The 13,043-nt window shown below is 38.4% G+C and overlaps 1 protein-coding gene across 1 annotated transcript; it reads right to left on the bottom strand.

The window, feature by feature from the left end:
- Positions 1–6,605: 6,605 nt before the first annotated feature.
- On the bottom strand, positions 6,606–12,868 carry LOC122083734. The gene is made up of 2 exons (XM_042651617.1): positions 11,274–12,868; positions 6,606–10,562 (listed from the first exon to the last, which is right to left on the bottom strand). Exon 2 carries the CDS (start codon positions 7,521–7,523, stop codon positions 6,615–6,617), a length of 909 nt encoding a protein of 302 aa, XP_042507551.1. The 5' UTR covers positions 7,524–10,562; positions 11,274–12,868; the 3' UTR covers positions 6,606–6,614.
- Between the last annotated feature and the right edge of the window lie 175 nt (positions 12,869–13,043).

A 13,043-nucleotide genomic window follows, 5' to 3' on the forward strand; every position in this document is an offset into this window, starting at 1 on the left:
AGTCCAACTTCAATAAGGGTGTATATTATATTGGTTAGATCTGATTGAATCTTTTCCTTTTCGACATTACGAATTGTTCAACCCCTTCAACTTTGTATTGATCAAATATTTTTTGACCGAGTTTCTCTTTACCCACAGTAAAGAGATTTCATCACTTCTTACGGTTGAATTGGACTCTAAAGGTAATATCGAACTTCGTACAATAGAGAGGATAATAATAACCCTCAATTCTTTTCACCGTGGTGAAGAGAAACTTTCTCCATATTTTTTGTTAGAATAATTGCTGAAATATTAGTAACATGGATAATGCTAGTACTACATGAGCATGTAACCATTTATGGCTTGGATCCTAACCATACAGTGAGACATATCCAACTCAGAATAATGCAAGTTCTACTTTATAATTTAAAGCCTTCAGTCTATTAAGAGATTGGTTCCCTGGTAAGAAAGTGAGTTGTAGGTAGGACCAAACATTTGTTTGGCTAAGTTGGACCACAAATAGATCAATCCGTTAAATGATTGAGAGATTGTTATAAAACTAAGATTCTAATGGTAGATTTCATATGATCAATTGGTCCACTTGACATCCTTGTATTGATTAAAGGAATCAATATGTATAGTAGTTAAAGAGAAAATGAATCATAGATGCTTGAGCCTGATGTGGATGAAATGGAATATTAATAGAATATAACTAGTCAATCCCAAAAGATAGTTTTTGTGGTTCCCCTAGATCTCCTTTGATGGTAGACATGAATGATGGAAGATAGATTAAGGATTGGGAAAATTCTCATGCTTACTTCTTCACTTCCTTTCCTTCACTTCTTTTGTAGGCTCCAAGTTTTAAACACTTGCCCACCCTAACATTGCTTAAAGGGACCATAAAGAGAGACCATAGAGGCCCCACTGCCAGACTTAATTAATTTTTGGTGCACAATCTTGAATGATTGTGAATATCAGTAAGGATATGTGTTGTATTATTAAATAGATTACTTAATGGACTAGCATGGATAGACTGAAATGATATAGTTGATTTATGAATCTAATATTCCTCCTAGAAAAGCAAACCATCACATTCAACAGAGATACATATCAAAGAGAAAGAAAACGCTACATATATCTTGGGACCATTTGAAAGAAAGAAAAGAGATTTGATGCAAATTCCCTCCTATAACCTACTGTGTTATGCAAAAACTTGCATAGTTTAAGTTCTTGATTCCCTTGTCAAGTAAGCAAATCATTAATGTGACCTTAAAATGATTTCAAGTGTTAGTTGTGGTTAGAACTAGAGCATATTGGACTACTCATGCAATCAAGCATATTAATTTAGTGGTTGTTTTGTTGATCTGGTATTCGGTGCTTAGAAATAAAATCAACAATTTGCATCTTGGATATCCTCTTGCTGATTTCTAGCAGCATAATAATAATAATAATAATTATTATGATTATTATTATTATTGCAGTCTTCAAGCATGTTATGTTTGTTATCTTTTCTTTTTTGGATGTGGGGGGGGGGGTGAGTGGGAGTATGATTATCTCAACTTTTTATTTTTTAGAGTGGGGGAGAGGTGGAATAAATTATCTCACCTGTATGATACCTTTCAAGAAAATAATGAGTTAGACAGTGTCATTTCTCGTATCAATTGTGCGAGTATGAAGACTTTATTCTCTCTGGCCAGACGTCGAATGATAAGACATAAGAGAAGGACCTAATTTTTATGCATGGCCATATACGTACACGATGGTGTTTTTCAACCGTTGAATGGGTGGTGAGGAGGCAGAAGTTTGATAACGCATCCCCTCCCCTCCCCTCATCCAATAGGTGAAGGCATGGCCATGTATGTACACGGACGTGCATAAAACTCTTTTTCATAGGAGAAATAAGAAAAAAAGAGGCTAAGCTACATAGGATGACCCGCGTTGATAAGACAACCCAAGTTTTTATCATGTACGTAGCATATAGGAAAGGACCTGTAATAGGCCTCAAGGTCCCAGCATTAAGTGTCAAATTTCTGCCAAAATAGCATTCAACCAACGGTAAAATAAAGTTTTGAAAACCAAAGGATTACAAGACAGTGTGTGTAGACATAGACTGATAAAAATAGAAAGGTACGTATCATTATTTAGGATGATACTTGATTGAATTAAGTGATAAAATTTGATATGTGACTACTCTAACCCAAGACCTATATATCCAATAGAACCACCTAATAAGCTTATCAAGTCAACCTATTATTTGATTGAATTAAGTCATTATAATTGATATGTGACTAATCTAATCCTAGACTTATATATCCTATAGAACCACTCTGATAAGCTTATCAAGTCAACATGTCTAAAGCAACTCTTGCCTAAGAAATTAAAATTTCCTTTTTAAGGGAAGTGTACTTTTGCTTGCACTAATCTATGTGATGTGTGGATGATTAGAGATAATATATATATATATATATATATATGTGTGTGTGTGTGTGTGTGCACACGCGAGCACGCACATTAATTAAAAAAGATTCTGCAACTAAAAGTGGTATATGGCAACATGAAGGACAAGAAAACAGGAAAAGACCTGTTATATTGTTTTATTTCTTGTTAAGTTAACCTTGTTTTAACATTTTAGATACACTATTATCATCCTTCAATTCATTGAAGTAGAAGAATGGAATTTCTTCTCCCATGCAGTCATATTAGAAGATGAGGATGCGAAGATATTAGACAAATGGCTTTAGATGCTTTGAAGTATATAAGAGGACGGCAGGTCAAACGCCACCAAAACCTAGGCTATGTTTGGAAGCTAAGAAGAGAAAAAAAAAAGTATAAATATATAATAAAACAAAAATTATAATTATATAATGATTTTTTTATTTGTTTATTTAATTTACTTTTTTTCTTTTTCTATTTTCTTGGCTTCCAAACATAGCCCAAGTATATAACTCAAGTAAAGTTCAAACCACTGTTAGCAAAAACGCGTTTAAAACTTCATTTTAAACACGTTCTCGTTTTTTACCGTTTAAAACACGTTTTCCCATATGCTTCTCAAAGATACTTAAAAAAAATCAAACGTCAAGCATTTCCATTCTAAACACGTTTAAAACGCATTCAAACACATTTATGTTTTTTGACGTTTTTTAAGACTTAACTTGTTGAACATAATGTTTATTTAATTGATCATATCTTTCTCTCTTGAACTTTGATCGACTTGATTCTTTTGCCGACTTGAAGCTAACTCAATGGCTTATATTTCTCATGATATTACCTTCAACTCAACATTAATGTATAGATCCTGAAATTGAGATACAAATTGATGCATTTGCTGAAAAATGTTTCTAAAGTGATAACTCTTAACTCAAACTGAACATATATTACTCCTAGAGTGTGTTGACTATGTTGACAACAATAAACAACATCATTGCCAAGCCACATTGCTCAATAAAACTTGGACATGTGTGGTGTATGAATTTAGAATTGGTAGTGGATGATATTCAATTATATGTCATAAAACTTATAATGATGTATGAGATATATATGCATTAGTGTTGGATACTGTAGTTATTTTGAACATTAGATGCAAGTATTCATGTAATAATTCGTTAATTTATACGAGTATAATACCCTTTTTTTTTTGTCCCATTTGTTTAAAATCTACACGTTTAAAACCCATACCTTCCATTTTCCATTTTTTTCCATATTTTTCCATTCTCTGTTTTTTTTTTTTTTATTGTTCATTTGACCGTATCGTTCAAAAATTTTTACTGTTTAAAACCCATACCATCCGTTTCTTTTTTTTTGCCTTTTGACTTTTTGCTAACATGGGTCCAAACTTCAATGATCGACATGAAGTAAAAGAAAGTAGAAACAAAGGGACAAAGAAGCATGTAGGCCTTAGTAAACCAGGTTTGGGTTTTTATGTTTTGTATTATATAGTGATTCATATAATTATTTAATTTGTATAAATCTAGATCAGGTTTTGGATTCATCACATGGAAATGATTAAAATTGTAATTGTGTAGGGATTAGGTTTTTAGGGTTTCCTATATATTGTTTCTGTGGGAAGACCCTAAACATAAGTAAAAAGATAGAAATCACACTGTGAGGTGGAGAGTGATGTAAAAAGATTTTTTCGCTAGTGAAAAATCTATGGTTTTTTTTCTTGGGTGGATGCAGATATTTTTGTCAAATCACGTTGAATTTCTCATGTTATGTGTGATTATTTGCTTGGTTTTTCCCTTGTGGTTGTGTATTTGTTCCCAACAAATATTTCAATAATGTGGCATGTTATGCATTGGAAAAGAAACATTAAGAAAATGTATGACGTACTTATAGATGAATAAAGGAAATTATGACGGAGTACGTCGAGGCGGCTAAATATATGTTTAGTTTTGACAATATGATCAACAAAGAAATGTCAATCAAACTTAATAAATGGAATGATTTCATTTCACGGCTTCAGACCATTATTTTGAGCCACATGCCAAGATGATGTTGTGATTTTGACCGTTGAATAGAGAGGTCTAGGTTTGAATTAGCTTCACAACCTAATTTAATTAAATACTTTCGTATATTAGCTTGCATCTATGTATTCATTTTTGCCGTCCATGTATGGACAAATACCCTTTCCAGTCTTAAGATGTATTTTGCCACTTGGTAAACTCTGTTTGAACAAAAACTTGACATATAAATAGGTTACTTGGAGGTCTAACTACTCACAAAATTTGGATCCCATCTGATTTGCCACATGACAGATATTTAAATAACTTTTCTATAATCAAATATGTGTATTAGTACATAAAAAAATACAACGGGTATTAGAGAATTTAATATATAATTAATCAAAAGAAAATGGTGCACATCAAAAAATTAAATATTTAAAAAGAGCATGTTGCATTAAAACAATTTGTAGTGCCCATATTAGTCAAGCAGGTCAATGAACTAAAGAAATTCAATTGATGTAATGAAGCGAATCAAACAAAGTGAATCTTTTAAAACTACATGTTGTGGTACCTATCTTTATCAAGGAGGTCAATGAACTAAAATTGATTTTCTACAAAAATCAAGTTCATAAACATACAAAATAATCTTTAAATGATTTGGCTAATTGACTGCCAAAGCTTGACAAATCAATTTGATGTGAATTGATGTTGAAAGTATTCTAGAAGTGCTCATAGGAAAGGCTCTTCTCGCCATTGTTTGAAGGTCTTTGTTTTTAGGTTTGATAGAGCTTTATTTGGAAGGATTGTTGGCACTTTCGAGTTTTTTATTTATTTTTTTCCTAATAGATGTGCGGTTCATCTCCCTCCAAAAAGAAAAGGCTAAAAAAAACCTAAGTGCATGAACCATTACCCAACCTAAATATTATACCAATGAACAAAGCAAGGAAAATGATTGAACTCTAAAAACTTGCAACTCATTCAAATGAAATCTGTGATAAGTTGTTAAAAACAGTGGCCGTTATATGGACTTTTATTTGTCACATGACAACTTAGATGGGACTTATTGTTAACCCTAGAGTGGCTTTTCCCTTTTTCAATATGAAAGTGGAATTTAAAGTGACTAAAGTTATGAATAAGAGATTGGTCTCTTCCCTAGCTACACTCTTGCACATATGGACTTCATCATTTGCACACTTTAGGTGAAATAATAGGGAAGGAGTGCCAATTAAGTTCGTGCCTATAGTTTGATTCGTCATCAGTTATTCTCATGGCCTTGGGTACTCAAAATTTTAACTTATTTCTCTAAATCAAGTTTCTAACCTTGCAATGAATTTGAAACTTCTAACATAACAAGCAGTATCAGAGCATAATCACGGGAAATTATTACAGTTTTGTATGTTTATGTATCATAATTTTATTGGAAAAAATATTGCTACATAGCCGCACGACCATACACACAGACATATCGAGTAGCAAAAAACCTCCCTACCCACTACTTGGATGCTTGTGTGCACCTCCCTTGGTTGGTCGCTGCGCTAGTGCAATGGCCACACGACCAGGTAGCGATCTCCAACCATAATTTTATATTTTAAAATCATACAATTTTTTTAGAAAAAACAATGTTCCCTAGTTGCATGGCCCATGCACCAGCATGAGGGCCAATGAGGGAGCACACATGAGCATAAACATGGGGTGGGTTTTGGGTTTCACAGGGGTGGGACATCATTTCTCTGCCCCTTGTGTCTGGGTGCAACGGCAGTGTGGCCAGGGAGCATTAGTTTCCCCCTTTTTTTAATCTAAAAATAAAGCTTCAGATTCAGTCTTTATGTTTCCTGTCCACCTCAACTTTTTGTTGGCCGATCGATTGGGTCAACCAACAGTACTAATGGACTAGGTTTGGATAGCCATTTCCCTTAAACAACCCTGAACTGTAATGATTTAAAGTTTTGCGATATCAAGAAACATATTCATTCAGGTTTCTACTTAAGTTTGCATATATAGTTTAAAGTAGAATTTGAGGTTTGACTAGTGGATGGATATAAGGAATGTCCAATATAGTTTCATCTATGCAATATGGTTGAATATACAATAACAACTTGGAGAATGAAATTTCTTATACTTTGACCATGATTAGGTTATATGTCGATGAATGAAATAATGAGCACCTTTTTTTTTTTTGTGCAAATAAACTTTCTATTCAGCATAGAAGGGCGAACATGCCAATACAATTCTCCCAAGCTCTCCAGGGAGAGGAGGAATCCAAAAACCCTCAGCAGGGTAAGAAAGAGTCCATTTAGCAACTGCATGAGCCGAACCATTACAAGACCTGCTGATATATGAAAAGGAACAAAGGGAAAAAAGAGCTTTGAGAGACATTATATTATGCACAATGCTCACAATAGGCGCTTGGGGGGAAGAGGGGGAAGAAAGGCTATTTGTGAGAGTAAGGCAATCGGAGAACACCATTACCCTCGAGTAACTTGCACATCTGGGCAAAGAGAGAGCTAGACGGATAGCCAAAGCTTCGCCAACCAAAGGTGGCGCTAGAGCATGGTGAGCCGAGGCAATAAAACACGGCCTCAAGGAGAGATCAAAGGTAGCACACCCCAATCCCAAAGCCTTAGGGACAGAGGATAGGGCAGCGTCAGAAAATATGGCCATGCAGTTCTGAGAGTGGGCTAAAGGGAGAACCGCGATAACTTGCTTCAGTACCAAAGAGGGCAGCGATCCAGAGAGAAGATCCACAACTTCCCTAACATAGCTGTTAACCTTAGCAATCCAAGTCATGAAGGGGGGGGGGGGAGAAGAGATGTCAAAACAACATGAATTTCGAAACTTCCAAATCTCCCAAGCCATTAGAGCATGAGAAGCAAAGCAGATCTGCATCTCAACCTTCGATCCTATAGGACCCTTCCATTTCAAAATCCACTCAGTAAGGGAAAGGTTTGGGAACACAGAAGTACACAAGGCAACCGGCGATACAAACCAGGCCTTCTGAACAAAAGGGCAGTAAACAAGGGCATGCTCCATAGATTCTTCCTCCACACCACATCCTCCACAAGTTCTAGACTCCACAATATGCCGATCCTCAAGGTAGGACATAACTCCAATTGCCCCAAGGCATGCCCTCCACAAAAAAATTTTCACTTTTGGAGGGATCTGCGAATTTCAAATAGTTTTCCACACTTCTGTAGGAATAGAGCCTGCCTTCTGAGCCGATTTTGAGTAACACATGGAAGATTGAGCTCCCACCCTATAAGCTGACTTCACAGAAAAAACTCCACTTGGAGTCATGCCCCAACATAGCCGATCGTTTCCTCTTTCCGAGCTTATAGGGATTTGTAAAATACATTCCACTTCAAAGGGGAGAAGGAACATCCTCAACTTCACAACATCCCATCGAACATGGCAATCAATCAGCTCAGAAACCAAATGGAAAGGACAATCAGGGGGTCTAGGGCGATGAAGCTTGAAGCCCTTAATCGCAGGGATCCAAGGTTCATTCCAAATCTTAATAGAAAAGCCACTGTCAACAACCCATAACAGACCCTTCAACAAAAGATTCCGCCCATGCAAAATGTTGCGCCACGCCCATGATGGCCTATTTCCCATCTCTGCCGATAAGAATCAGCCCGAGGGAAAATAAATACTTTTTACAAGCCTAGCCCAGATAGATTCCTCTTTTACCAGAATTTGCCACCCCAGCTTTGCAAGAAGAGCTTGGTTCTGAATATTTAGATCCTTGATACCCAAGCCACCTTCAGATTTTGGCAAAGATAGGCAATCTTTGGCCACCCAATGCAACTTCCTTTCATCCTCTTTTTGACCCCAAAAGAAATTACACCCTGCCTTACCAATATCCTCAAGGAGACCATTAGGAAGCTTGAAATGAGACATATGGTAGGAGGGGGTAGCCACCACAACAGCTTTCAAAAGAACTTCTTTCCCCGCCTAAGAAAGGAGCTTCTCTTTCCATCCTACAGTCTTATAGTCCTGTCTTTAATATGCTGGAAGGAAGTCATCTTATTTTTTCCAATCTCTAAGGGAAGCCCAAATAAGTACCAGGGTGAACCAGATCATTCACTTTTATAATATTGGCAAAGATTCTTCTTAGCCTTAAGGGAGTGTTAGGGCTGAAAGATGCAGAGGATTTATGACCATTTACTTCCTGACCAGAAGCACCACAGTTTAGCTCAATAGCATTTCGCAAGCTTCTAAGGGATCCATGGTTTGCATTTAGGAAGACAAAGCAATCATCAACAAAGAAGGAATGAGTTATTTGGGGGCTAGACGGCCTGACTTTCAACCCCTGAAGGCTCCCCCTAGCAATTGCTCCTGAGATTAAGGAAGTAAAGCAATCAGAGCAAAGCATGAATAAGCTAGGGGAGAGGGGGTCTCCCTGCCGAAGGCCACGGGAAGGAATAATCGACCATTTCTGCAGCCCATTAATCAGGAAGGAATAAGAAATTGTACTCACACATTGGAGCAGGAGATTAACCCACTTCTCACACAACCCCATCTTCAAAAGAATCCTAGTAAGGAAGTCCCACTTAATTGTGTCATATGCCTTCTTCATATGCAACTTTACTGCCGCAATATAACCAGTCCCAGACTTCAAACCCTTCATTTGGTGGAAGGCCTCATGGGGAATAAGAACATTTTCAGAGATACTCCTTCCTTCCACAAAGGCTGTTTGCTCAGGGGCAACAATCAAATCTAATCATCTCCAGTCTTCAAGCAAATACTTTTGCAAAAATTCTATAGACCACATTGCATAAGTTGATGGGTCTATATTGATCAATCCTCTCAGCATCTATGGCCTTGGGAATAAGCAGAATATGAGTTCTATTCAAATATTTAAGCAAGAACCCCGATTCGAAGAAGGAACGCATAGCCATACATATTTCCGGTCCAATACAAGACCAATAGGATTGGAAGAAGATCAGAGGGAGACCATCAGGACCTGGAGACTTAAGGGGGTTTATAGAAAACACCGCCTCCTTCACCTCCTCATCTGAAATTGGAGCACACAATTCTACGTTCATCTCATCCGAAAATCTTGGCACAATAAATTGAAGCGCATCTTCAAGATTATAGTTTCCCTAAGATGAATACAACTCACCAAAGAACTGAAAAATCTCCCTATCAATCTCCCCCTCATTTTCAATCCACCCCCCACTCAGAGATTTTAGCCTTTTTATCTTGTTTCTACTTCTACGCTGAAGGGTAGAGGAATGAAAAAAACTGGTGTTCCTATCTCCTTCCATTAGCCACTGGATTCTAGATTTTTGCCTCCACAAGGACTCTTGTTGGTCAAGCAAGAATGATAGTTCAGACTGGGCAATCTCTTCCCTTTCAGCCAAGTGAGGATGACTAGGAAAAAATTGGATAAATTGAATTTCCTTCATCTTCATTCCCACCTCATCATCGACATCCTTAATATGAGCTCGCTTCCATTTGGCTAAACCAGACCGGACAAATTCGATCTTCTTGTAAACTCTGAACATAGGAGATCCACCCATGTTCTTTTCCCAACACATGACCACTGTTTCCTCACACCCTGGAAGCTTCCTCCACCTTTCTTCAAATCTAAAAATGTGCTTGCCATTTGGAGGGGGAGGCTTTAAGTCAATAATCAACGGGCTATGGTCAGATCCACAAGCAGGCTCAACCAACACATCTGCATCAGGGAACTTATCTCTCCAGGAAATTGAGCAAATGGCTCTATCCAGCTTTTCCTTGATAAGACCCCCACTCCACCTTCGGTAAGACCAAGTAAAGGCTGGCCTTTTGAGTCCATGTCCATAAGTTCACAAAAGTCAACAAAGGCTTGGAAGTTAGATAGCTGACTAGCAGACTTTGCTCTACCACCTTGCTTTTCCACTACACACAACACTTCATTAAAATCACCACACAGAAGCCAGGAGGCAGCAATAGAAGATCCAAGAGAACTCAAATGATGCCAAAAAACAAGTCTATTTGACGATCAAGGAAGGCCATAGATCAAGGATAGGTGCCACCTTTTCATATCACCATTAGGGCAAATAGAGCAGTCAATCATTCTCAAAGAGCTAGAAAGAATCTGGATATCGACATCAGAAGACCACATAACACAGAGGCCCCCACTATTTCCAATGGGATCTACAAAACAGAAATTAAAGAAATGTAATTTGTTACACAACAACTTCATACGGGCAGAATTAGCTTTAGTTTCACTTAAAAATACAATATGAGGGTGGTATTTGGATACAAGAGTCCTAAGAACTTGAACCATCAAAGGCCGTCCTATCCCTTGATAGTTCCAACAAAAAATATTCATTGTCTCACGCGAGACCAAGCATTTTGGTCTCCCGCTCTTTCATCAGTAGCATCATTCTAGGGTGATAAATAGGGGGTGAAGCGGGCAGTATGCTTCCATTTCCTATGAACCAGTATAGGACCACCATCTGGGGTTCAATTAAAAAAGCCATGGCCATTCTCAGAAAATTCAGAAACAAAGGGGGAAGGGAACACCTGTTCAGTCATAGGGGGAATAGGGGATTCCAGGTTATCATGTTGATGGGAGATGGTGTAGTGTTTAACATCCATAATGGGGGGAGCATCTACAAGGGGTTCAAAGGACAAGGCTGGTTCTGAGTCAACCCCACCCCTAGTAATTTCATGGCTATCAAATATGGAATCACTAGATGGGAAGGTAGGGATTGGCATGGGAGTCGGTGGGTTTGGAAGGAAGGACACACATAAGTCCAATTTACCCCCCGCAGTAAAAAAGTCCATTGTTAGGTTATTTAAATTACTCACAAGGGGGTTGTTTGCAGTGTTCAAGCATGAAGTGAATAGGTTGGATAGTACCTGGACCGATGAGCCAATGGAGCCAGAATCGGCTCGGCTTCCACTAGGAGAGGAAGACAGCTCCAGAGTTCTCCTGTCCATAATTCTCTCATCCCTTCCAACTGGAGGTGCAGGGTGGATCTCCAATCACTCTTGACCTAGCAAGAAGAGGAGCTTCAATCTGGGGATGGTGTATGGAAAAGGGAGCACCGTTTGTAGGAGCCACATCGATGAGTCTAGATGGCCCAATAAGATTTGTTCCATCACTACCAGGTCCACTACGATCACTATAGTGGAAGTCATTGTTTGATTCTCTATTCTTGGACCCCCTCTCTAGGAGCACACATAGTAGGTGAGAATTGCCTCACATCCCTCTCAGCACAATTCCTCAAGCCAGCGCACCCATGAGAATGGTTATGACTTTCAATCCATGAGAAGCATTCCAAGCAATTCACATCAGAGTGCCCCAACTTACCACAATAGTAACAGAAAGTATCCAGCCTTTTGAATTTGAATTTTATTTCTGAAAACACATCCACAGTCCTCTATAATTTTGCTCCTTTGCATAAGGGTTTGGTGACATCTATCCACAGCAAGATTCGCACAAAATTCTGATGTGGGTGGGGGCCAACACAGATGTTCCCTTCAATGGGCTTCCCTGCTCGAGACGTGAGATTCATAGCAGTCGAAACAGTCCGATAAGGAGGGGGCAGTTCATGGACTTGAATCCAGGTCTTCACAAAGGAGAAGATGCCAAGCCTGCAATCAATATTTGGTGACCACATTTTCAGTGAGATCCAGTGGTCGTGAACCACCCCAAGGGCCATTTTTTAGCACAATGTGAACGTCAAAGCGATGGAACAACTTTATAAGAAAGTATCCTTGCGACTGTGCTTCAACCTTCAATCCACCGATAGGGTTCCAAGCCCTCATTAAGGCCCCTTTGACAGCATCAAGGTGTGGCTTTTTTGCAGCAATAACCATTCCAACAAGGGTATACTTCCACTCATCTTTAATGTTATTCATCTCTACCTCATCAATGGTAACCGGAACCTTAGCATCCTTAGTGCACATTTTTCCATGGAGGTCTTCCTCCATAACATCACTCGCGTCCATTCTTAAATGCAGCGAAAAAGGGTTGGTGTAATACTAAGAAGGGCGGATGAGAACTCAGAAAATGGGAAGGGGGTCAAGAAAGGAAAGCCGTAGCTAAAAGAATAAAGCCAACAGCAAATAGAGAAGTCACAGGGGAAAGACAGGGAAGAGCAACGGCGTCGGTAGTTCCGCACTCACCAGGAGGCGGAGGAAGGGTGGGTCGGTGGGTGGTTTAGGGTTACACTATTCCGAAGCGAAAAGAAAAGAAAAGAAAGAAAGCTGGTACCTGAGGACCAGAACAAAAAACAGGACTCAACCCATCACAAATAATAATAATAATAATCATCCTGATCCATATGTGAAAATTTCATTTGATAAGCATAAAGAAATAGCGAAATTGGGTTTAGGTGTTAGGGTTTAGGGTTAAGTTTTTGGGTTTTAGTGTCTAGTTTTTAAGGCTTATGATTCTAGGGTTTAGGTTATACGATTTTAGAGTTTACGGTTCATGGTTTTAGTTTCTACAGTATAGGGTTTTGGATTTTGTAGTTTTAAGGTTTTAAGGTTTATGTCTTATGTTTTAGGGTTTTAGAGTTTTAGGTTTTACGGTTTAGGGTTTAGGTTTTAGGTTTTATGGGTAAGGGGAGTTCGATTTTAGGGTTTTAACGCTATCCCACCCCACCCCACACCCCCCCCCCC

Source organism: Macadamia integrifolia, chromosome 7 (assembly GCF_013358625.1).
Source record: "Macadamia integrifolia cultivar HAES 741 chromosome 7, SCU_Mint_v3, whole genome shotgun sequence".
In the NCBI taxonomy this organism is placed as follows: Eukaryota; Viridiplantae; Streptophyta; class Magnoliopsida; order Proteales; family Proteaceae; genus Macadamia; species Macadamia integrifolia.